The sequence below is a fragment of the Bison bison genome, unplaced genomic scaffold (assembly GCF_000754665.1).
Source record: "Bison bison bison isolate TAMUID 2011002044 unplaced genomic scaffold, Bison_UMD1.0 scf7180017864248, whole genome shotgun sequence".
Taxonomy (NCBI): domain Eukaryota; kingdom Metazoa; phylum Chordata; class Mammalia; order Artiodactyla; family Bovidae; genus Bison; species Bison bison.
The window spans coordinates 1435547-1445422 of NW_011494820.1; the positions used below are offsets into that span (position 1 = coordinate 1435547).

A 9876-nucleotide genomic window follows, 5' to 3' on the forward strand; every position below is an offset into this window, starting at 1 on the left:
GGCCCGGGCCCCGCGGCTAGGGACACCCCGCCGCTGGCGGGCAAGATCGCAGTTCTGTCGCTGGGCGCCCTACCGTTGTCCTTCGCGCTCAACTACGTCTCGCTGCTCTCGTAGTGCGTGCGGGAAGGGGCTGGGGAGGCGGCTTCTGGGGCGGCGGGGCCGGGTTGGGGTGTGAGGGTGCGAAGCGGGCGGGATGCGGATGCGCGGGCTCCCCTGAGCCGAGCGGCCCCGCGCCGCTGGCGGGGGGGAGAAGGGGGCTGGGTCAGGAGAACCTCTCGCTTCCAACCGGAAATACCCTTCCAGCCGGCTGGAGCAGTGTGGTGTAGCTGGGGGCGCTCCTAGGGCGTTTGGGGCCTGGGGGAGGGACTTTGAGAAACAGAGCCCCTAACAAGGCAGGGTTTTGGAAGGTTTCTGGAGTTTTCCCAGGGATGTGCCCAGCACAGACTCCAAAGTCGCCAAGGGTCAAAGTATTGTCCCAGATAAGGCCCCAGTGACCCGGCTCTTGCCACACACAAGTTCTGCTGCGCTACCCCTACCAGACAGTTCCTCCTTCGCCTGTCTGACACTTTCTTCTCTTCAGGGGCTGGCTGGCCCACCCTGTACACAGCCTCAGTTTTCCCTACATGCCAAGGGAGGTAGGGACCTCCCCTGTCCCTACCACCTAACCCCAGGCCTCAACCCTGTGGATCCAGCCACTGAATACCAGCCATCCACCAATCCCTCATACCCCCAAAACCAACACAGGCCGAAACAACAGGGTAGAGGGAATCTTGACTACGGAGTTGGCTCCTTGGGTGCAAATTCCTGGTTCCACCCTCCTGGAACCCAAGTGAGCCAGGTTGCCCCCGGGAGCCTCGGTTTCTTCGTTGTGTAATGAGCATAATCCTAGACTCATTCCATAGTTACAGTCAAGGATTATGAACTATGTGCCAAGACGCTGTTGTGGTCTCAGCTAATTACTATAATTGTCATTGTTGGTTGGATGGGGCAAGAATGGGGATCCTAAGGGGTCGGGGGAAGGTAGGGATCTGGAGAGAGTGTAAGGGGAGAATATGTGACCTTGGATATGTCTCCCACAGTATCTGGGCCTTGATTTGCCAAGTGTCGGGGGCTGCCCAGAGACCTGGCTTCTATTATCTCTGCAGGTGGTTGACGTGCCTTATCAGGTTGATAGGAACAAATCAGGGCAGGGTGGGGTGGGGTTGATGGAAACATTTGGACTTTATCTGGGAGGAGTCAGGAGCTTCAGACAATGAGGTGTACAGAGCTAAGCTCTAGAGATCCTTTGGTGGTTGTGAGCACTGAAACTGACCACAGAGGGTCTTGGAATTGTTGAATGAATAAGCAAGCTGACACACATCAGCAGGTGACCGGATAAATCACATAGTCAGAAGGGGCTGACAGAGATTCCCTCTGTACCTGGAAGAGGAGCAATGTAGATGGGCCATGAAGGATGAATAGGACTTTGCCAAGTGGAAAGACTTTTGGAAGGAATTAGGGGGTGGGGCATGAGGATGAGATGGTTGGATGGCATCACCGACTCAATGGACATGAGTTTGAGCAAGCTCTGGGAGTTGGTGACGGACAGGGAAGCCTGGTGTGCTGCAGTCCATGGGGTCGCAAACAGTCAGACATGAGTGAGCAACTGAACTGAACTGAGGCAGTGGGTCAGAAACAGCTAGAGCAAGAGCCTGGTGCTGGGAAATGGGAGTTTCAGGGAATAGCTTTCCTTGATGGACAGGAGCTTCAGCCTGGTCACCTGGAGCTTCCTGGTGTCTGCTCTGCCCCAGGGTGCAATAGGGTCTCAAACTGGGCCTGGCCTCCCTGACTTGGTTTTCCTCTCCACAGCCCCCTGGGGGTGGTGTTGATGAGCACCCTGATCCTGGGTCTGCTCTCCTTGGCAATATACAGCTTGTCCCGAAGTGACATCTATTATGACCCACTGTATGCTGGTGAGTTGGTGGGAGGGTCCTGGGGAAGAGAACTGTTTGGGCAAGGGCTTCCTGCATCAGACTGGCAGTCCTTGAAGGGCCTTCATCAGACTGGAGAACCTCAGAGAGACTGGAGACCCCCTGTTGATTGGGGAATCTCAGGGGGCCTCCGCCTTCTGACTTGGGGCTCCTGAGTGCCAGAACAGTGCCTTTCTCATCAACATGTGGACACCTTTAAGTCAAGGACTGTGCCTGCCTATGAGGAAGGGTCGTGGGTCATGTGATTTGTGGGGTTGGGTCTGGGAGCAGCTTTGCACAGAGGCTTTGGGAAACAGTCCCCCGCAAGAGCTCTCAGGCCCCGCCCACACCTAATCTCTACCCCGCCCCCACACTGCCAATGCCCCGCCTGCTCTCCCGTAGTCTTCGCGGTCTTCGCCTTCACATCCGTGGTGGACCTCCTTATTGCTCTCCAGGAAGACGGCTACATGGCGGGTTTCATGGCGTTCTACACCAAGGAGGTATGTCGGGAGCGGTCTGGGATGCCCGCAGTCCTACTGCCTGTCTGAGCTCCACACCTGCCCCCGCAGGGTGAGCCATACCTGCGCACGGCACATGGAGTTTTCATCTGCTACTGGGATGGCATTGTTCACTACCTCCTCTACCTGGCCATGACTGGTGCCATCCGTAAAAGGTGCGCAAGGCGGGCAGGGTGGTACCCGGACCCTGGGAAGGAGGCGGAGTTCTTAGGTGGGAGGTCCCAGGCCAGGGTGAAGCCAGAAGTGTGCGTAGGGGAAATCAGGAAGTCCCCCTAGGGCTTAGACAGGGGTGGCTAGGAGAAGGAGTCAGGGAATGTCACAGGTGTCCCTGGTGGTCGAGTCTCTTCTGTTGTGTCACCCCGTACCTGGGCAGCCACTGCATCCTTGGACATAGGGTCTAACTGTTCATTCCCTCATTCAACTCCCTGTTGTCCCTTCTGTCTTGGGTGAAACTGAAGGGGTCCAGACCTGGGGAGCCCAGACTGCTCTCTGGACCCTGACCCTCTGAGACTGGGGGACAGGTATCTACCGGTTACTCCTCCATCTCCCACCCAGGAAGAGTTACCGGAACTTTGGACTCTACTGGCTGGGATCCTTTATCATGAGCATCCTAGTGTTCCTCCCAGGAAACATCCTTGGTAAGGACTTGGCTCTGCAGAATCCTGTCTCCCTGGGCTGGGTCACTGCCCGCCATCTGGAAGTCGGGCCCCATGGGGTCCTCCATACCTTTTCTGGTGTCTGCGGAGGGCAGCCCCCCACCCCCACCAACTGCATGCCTCTCCATTCACAGTCTAAGTCTGCAGACTTTCCCCACATCTCTCCCATTTTCCTCTTGGAGGAATGGAAGCACATTCCACTTCTTCCCCAGCTAGTGGTCCCTGATCCCAGGGACTTAGCCCAGAATGCTCTTGACATGAGAAGGGAGTCTTAAAGTGGATCCAGAGGGCAGACTGACAGCTTTGTAGGTAGGTAGGTCTTGGGAGACAGAGCAGAGAAGGCAGCCAGGGATGTGGGGATGGCTGTGAAAGAGGACTATCCAGGGTGTTTCCAGGGGGAACGAAAAACAGCTGAAGTGTAGGAGCCATGTCCCGAAGGTAAATTGGGGAAGGCCAGGCTGAGGAGCATGGTCACCATCCTAGAAGCATTGGGGAGTCAGAGGTGTTAGGGCTGAGCTAGGATGGCATTTGTGACTCAACAGCTTCCAGCCAGGGGCTTTGACATGGCCCTGCCAAAGGGTCCAGCCAGGCCTGGGAGATCCCCGCTTCGTGACACCCTGTCTCTCCTACCATGGCAGGCAAATACAGCTCAGAGATCAGGCCTACATTTTTCCTCACCATTCCTTTCTTGCTGGTCCCATGCTGGGCTGGCTTGAGGGTCTTCAACCAGACCCAGGTGCCAACCTGCTGCACTCCCAACATGGTGAGTCCCTTGCCCCCAGGTCAGCCTTGTCCCAAATGCCTGAATGTTCCCCATTTGGGTTGCTTCTCGCCAAAGACATTATCTCCTTGGAAAGATCTCCTTGGTGATTAGGGAAGAAGGGATGAGCCTTCACTGAGTACCTGTTGGATACCAGACTTCTCATGCTATCTCTCATGGGGCAGGTGGAGGAGGACCAAAGAAAGGGCCTTCTGCGGCGCCCAGTTGACCTGGCCCTCATCATCTACCTCATCTTTGCTGCATTCTTCACCCTCTTTCGGGGCCTGGTGAGTCTGCACTGGCCAGCCTACTTGCCTCCAGTCCCCTCCCCAGCCCATCCCTCCCTTCTTTAACTTCTTTATCCAGTGCAGAAAAACGCCACTGCTCTCCCACCTAATCATCCAGGGAAGTTTACTGAGTCTAATCTGAGTGTTCCATCACAAAGTCCCATTCCCTGTAGCCTTCTCCCCAGCTCAAGTATCTGTGGATTCTCAGAGAAGAAAACCAAGGCTGGGCCAGGCCAGAGCAGGGGGTGTGGGCCCCTCCCAGGAGGGTGGGGAAATATCCCTATGGGAGGGATGTTTGAGGCTGTTGGTTTGTCTGCGGGCCCTAGGTGGTACTTGACTGCCCCATGGATGCCTGCTTTGTCTACATCTATCAGTATGAACCATACCTGAGAGACCCCGTGACCTATCCAAAGGTGCAGGTGAGAGGGCAGGTGGGAGGAGAGGGCCACGGTCCTGCTGTGGTTAGGGATCCACTGGGCCCCTTTGATGAAGGTGCCGAAACAACACAAGTCAAAGTGGCTGAACCACAAATGGAATTTATTGTCCTACCAAAAAAGTACAGATGGGGTCTTCCGGTATGGCTGGATCCAGGAGCTCAAAGCTACTCTATCTGCAGGCTCTGCTTTCTTTGCATGTGCTCCACCCTCAGGTGGTGCCTTTGTGGTATGGCCGAGACAGCCTTGGGTATCTCCAGGCTTCCATTCTCCCTATTTAGCCACCTCAGAGGAGACTGAGCCCTTAATTTCTCAGTGCTTGAGTGTAAGTCTTAAGTAGGCTCTGATTGGCCAAGTTTAAGTCACATGCTCATAGCTGATTATTATGGCCAGGGGGGTGGGATGTTCTGATTGATCAGACCAGGGTCACATGCTACCTATAGAGGAAGATGTGGGGGGCTCAGTGTATGAGAGTGGTGTAGGGGGGAAACCCAAGGGAAAGAAAGGAGTAATTTCCACAAAGGTGGGATATACAGTGAACCCCAATCTTGATAGAGTCTGAGGCTGGCCAGATCCTCCCTGGGGCCACCACCTGAGGGGCATCAGGAGACCTAACTGAGCAGCTACTCATTCCATCAGTTGTGTGCCCCTCAGATGCTGGTGAATATGTTCTATGTGCTGCCTTTCTATGGCCTGGCCATCTATGCCCTCATCTTTCCTGGATGCTCCTGGCTGCCTGACTGGGCCTTGGTATTTGCTGGAGCCATTGGCCAGGTGAGGTGGGGTGGGGTGGGGGTATGTTGGGCCGGTGCTTAGGAAAGTCTCTGCTTGCTCATCAATTGCCTTTGTGCTCACCTCGGGTGATGCCAGGCCCTTGACAGGCTCCCAGGATTTCCTAGTGTTGGAAAGAAAAATGGGCCAGACACATATACCCCATCCCATGAAGTCAGAACTGAACAGAGTGGGTACAGAGGCTGAGAGGGATTCCAGAGGGGCAGAGTTCTTAAAAGAGGGGGCATGGGCTTTGATGTATGGCTATGAATTCTTTAGGCAGGGAAAAGCATTTCAGGAATGGGAACAGCACAAAGAAATGCACAGAGGGGGTCAGTGGTTTAGACAGCCATAACGTGGATAAAGGCAGCAGCAAGATAAATTGACAGCTAGATGCTAAGGGCTTTGAAATCTGGGCTTGGGAGCTTGTGCTGAGAACAATGGGGAGCCATAGAAGGTGTTTGAGCAGTGGAGGGTTCAGAGCTGGGGGCATGTTTCTGGGTTTCTGATGGGACGTGATAAAGGCTGGACCCTGGCCAGGGCAGTGGGATCAGGAGGACCTTGATTAGATGTATTATTATTTTATCTATTACAGGTAGAATTGAGAGGATTTGTGTCAAGGCTGCCTGGGGTGGGGAAGACCAAGAGGAGGGGCTAGACTCAGGTCAGAGAGATGGGGTGAAGGGTCCAGCAGACAGAACAAAGATGGTTCTGGTTAGGTAGCTGGGCAGAGGCTCACGGATAAATGGGTAAGAATAGACAGGACATGTGGGGCACAGGGATGTTTAGAGACAGAGGGATTGAAGAGGGGAGACAGGTAGGTCAGCAGGACCAGAGAGATAGGGATGAAGAACTTTGGGGTTCCCCATGGTGGGATGCTGGCGATGCTGGGACTTGTCCTCTGGTCTGTGACATCCATCCTCCCTTTCTGGCCGCCAGGCACAGTTCTCACACATGGGGGCCTCCATGCACCTGCGCACGCCCTTCACCTACCGTGTGCCTGAGGATGCCTGGGCCAGCTTCTTCGTGTGTAACCTACTGTATGCGCTGGGCCCCCACTTGCTGGCCTTCCGCTGCCTGTGGCGCCCTGCCTTCTTCCTACGCCCACCTCCTGGGCCCCCAGCCCACCATGAGAAGCAGCACTGAGGGGGCCATGGGACCCCCCCAAGACTCAGTTTACATGCCCAGCCAGCCCTGTCCTCGGAAGGGTGGGTTGGGCTTTTTTAGAGACAGGAGGTATGTTTCTGGGTGCCTTCAGTTCTGGTTATGGTGATTTCAGGCCAGTGGGTGGGATGGGGTGCCCAAGGTCCAGGTGTTCCAGCAGAGAGGGCCACAGGCATGCTCAGCTGTCACCTCACCCAAACTCCACATAGGCACCTTCCCTATCCATTATCTCCCTCAATGGATCATTTTAGTAAAAGTCCTTTTGATGCATAAAACGTTGCTCTGAGTGTTTCATGGGGCAAGGGACCCTCTTCTCAGAACCCACGAGGGCCCACTCATCACTGCCAGCTTAACTCACAGGAGCTAAGGTGGTAGCCAAGAGAACTTGGCCTCTGGTTGGTGTGCACAGCCCCATCTTCCAGATGGGGAAAAACAAGGCTCCGAGAGGACCAGAGACCCGTCTGAGGTCACAGTCAGGAGAGAAGAGTCCAAACTCTAAGCTCCACCAAGAAATTATAATAACTAACAGCGTGACACACTTATTAATCACCTACCGTATACCAGGCCAATGGCCAACCTCACACGCTACATGCTGGATCTTACCTCATATTCCAGATGGGAAAACTGAGTCTGCAGGAGGTGAAGAGCCTGGTCCGAGGTCATGCCTCCTTAATGCAGCTGGCTTAGGCATAGAGTCCTGGCTCCTTCAACCACAGAGCCCTGTGTCTGCTGTCTGATTGGCTCATATTTGGGAGAAACTGAAGTTGGGGGGCAGCCAAGTAGTTGGGGGAAGGGCTCCTTGTCCTCTGGTTTTAACTTTTTTTAACATTTATTTTTATTTCTTTGACTGCCAGAGTTCTTAGTTGCAGCACGCAGGATCTTTAGTTACAGCATGCAAACTCTTGTTCTGGCATGTGGGATCTAGTTCCCTGACCAGGGATCAAATCCAGGCCTCCTGCATTGGGAACATACAATCTTAGCCACTGGACCACTAGGGAGGTCCCGTCTCCTGATTTGATTTTTGAACTTAAGTGAAGTTGCAGGTTCAGGGATAACTCCTGCCCAGACCACTGTGGGTTAGAGGATTGATCTCCCTACCCCTACCAATACTTACTAGGCATCTATAGTATGACTAGAGATCTCTTCATGAAAATTAGAGATACCAAGGGAACACTTCATGCAAAGATGGGCACAATAAAGGACAGAAATGGTATGGACCTAACAGAAGCAGAAGATATTAAGAAGAGGTGGCAAGAATACACAGAAGAACTATACAAAAAGGATCTTCATGACCCAGATAACCAAGATGGTGTGATCACTCACCTAGAGCCAGATATCCTGGAATGCAAAGTCAAATGGGCTTTAGGAAGCATCACTACGAACAAAGCTAGTGGAGGTGATGGAATTCCAGTTGATCTATTTCAAATCCTGGAATATGATGCTGTGAAAGCGCTGCACTCAATATACCAGCAAATTTGGAAAATTCAGCAGTGACCACAGGATTGGAAAAGGTCAGTTTTCATTCCAATCCCAAAGAAAGGCAATGCCAAAGAATGTTCAGATTTCTGCACAATTGCACTCATCTCACATGCTAGCAAAATAATGCTCAAAATCCTCCAAGCCAGGCTTCAACAGTATGTGAATGGTGAACTTCCAGATATTCAAGCTGGATTTAGAAAAGGCAGAGGAACCAGAGAGCAAATTGCCAACATCCGTTAGATAATCAAAAAAGCAAGAGAGTTCCAGAAAAACATTTACTTCTGCTTTATTGACTATGCCAAAGCCTTTGACTGTGTGGATCAAAACAAACTGTGGAAAATTCTTCAAGAGATGAGAATATCAGACCACCTTACCTGCCTCCTGAGAAATCTGTATGCAGGTCAAGAAGCAACAGTTAGAACTGGACATGGAACAACAGAATGTTTCCAAATCGGGAAAGAAGTACATCAAGGCTGTATATTGTCACTCTGCTTATTTAACTTATATGCAGAGTACATCATGTGAAATGCTGGGCTGGATGAAGCACAAGCTGGACTCAAGATTTCTGGGAGAAATATCAATAACCTCAGATATGCAGATGACACCGCCCTTATGGCAGAAAGCAAAGAGGAACTAAAGAGCCTCTTGATGAAAGTGAAAGAGGAGAGTGAAAAGTTGGCTTAAAACTCAACATTCAGAAAACTAAAATCATGGCATCCGGTCCCATCACTTCATGGCAAAGAAATGGGAAAACAATGGAAAGAGTGAGAGACTTTATTTTCTTGGGCTCCAAGATCACTGCAGATGGTGACTGCAGCTGTGAAGTTAAAAGACGCTTGCTCCTTGCAAGAAAAGCTATGACCAATCTAGACAGCATATTCAAAAGCAGAGACATTAGTTTGCCAACAAAGGTCCATCTAGTCAAAGCTATGGTTTTTCCAGTAGTCATGTATGGATGTGAGAGTTGAACTATAAGGAAAGCTGAGCACCAAAGAACTGATGCTTTTGAACTGTGGTGTTGGAGAAGACTCTTGAGTCCCTTGGACTGCAAGGAGATCAAACAAGTCAATCCTAAAGGAAATCAGTCCTGAATATTCATTGGAAGCTGAAGCTCTAATACTTTGGCCACCTGATACGAAGAGCTCATTGCAAAAGACCCTGATGCTGGGAAAGATAGAAGGCAGGAGGAGAAGGGGACAATAGAGGATGAGATGGTTGGATGGCATCACTGACTCGATGGACACGAGTTGAGTAAGCTCCAGGAGTTGCTGATGGACAGGGAAGCCTGGCGTGCTGCTGTCCATGGGGTCACAAAGAGTTGGACATGACCGAGTGACTGAACTGATAGTATGTCTAGCCACTAGATCGTCACCAAAGACCCAGAACTCCATTATCTTAGATGTGGAAACTGAGGCATTGAGTAAGGGGCGGAGTCAGATTTGAGCTGTTGCTGCAGGTCCCCTCTGCAGGGTGTGTGACTGTTGTGGGGTCCCCATCCCAGAGGGAGCATCTTTGGCTGCTGGAGCCCTGGACCCTTTGATGGCAACCCACTCCAGTATTCTTGCCTGGAGAATCCCATGGACAGAGGAGCCTGGCGGGCTGTAGTCCATGGGGTCACACAGAGTCGGATATGACTGGAGCGACTTAGCACACACACCGTGACAGGTGGGAAAACGGAGACCTGCAAGCCCTCTCCCAGGTTACTCAGCCCTTCTGCCCACATGAGGCATCATGAGTGCCACCCCACCTCCATTTAAAAGATAGTTGAACTGAGACCCAGAAAATTTCCTCTACTGGCCCAGGTCAGTCCCAGGCTGGGACCTGGCCTGATAGCCACTGTTCAGGGCGCCCTTCCTCC

At 52.4% G+C, this 9876-nt stretch overlaps 2 protein-coding genes across 2 annotated transcripts in view; both read left to right on the top strand.

Moving 5' to 3' along the window:
- TM6SF2 (transmembrane 6 superfamily member 2) overlaps window positions 1–6814 on the top strand; it is a 7650-nt gene extending 836 nt beyond the window's left edge. The window contains exons 2-11 of the mRNA XM_010847295.1: window positions 1–113; window positions 1849–1952; window positions 2352–2449; window positions 2519–2622; window positions 3023–3105; window positions 3762–3886; window positions 4069–4170; window positions 4497–4589; window positions 5259–5378; window positions 6315–6814. Coding sequence (XP_010845597.1) covers window positions 1–113; window positions 1849–1952; window positions 2352–2449; window positions 2519–2622; window positions 3023–3105; window positions 3762–3886; window positions 4069–4170; window positions 4497–4589; window positions 5259–5378; window positions 6315–6521 — 1149 coding nt within the window. The 3' untranslated portion in view covers window positions 6522–6814. The remainder of the gene's footprint in view (window positions 114–1848; window positions 1953–2351; window positions 2450–2518; window positions 2623–3022; window positions 3106–3761; window positions 3887–4068; window positions 4171–4496; window positions 4590–5258; window positions 5379–6314) is intronic.
- HAPLN4 (hyaluronan and proteoglycan link protein 4) overlaps window positions 6529–9876 on the top strand; it is a 9284-nt gene continuing 5936 nt past the window's right edge. Inside the window, exon 1 of the mRNA XM_010847296.1 lies at window positions 6529–6583. Within this exon, the coding sequence (XP_010845598.1) occupies window positions 6529–6583 (55 nt within the window). The remainder of the gene's footprint in view (window positions 6584–9876) is intronic.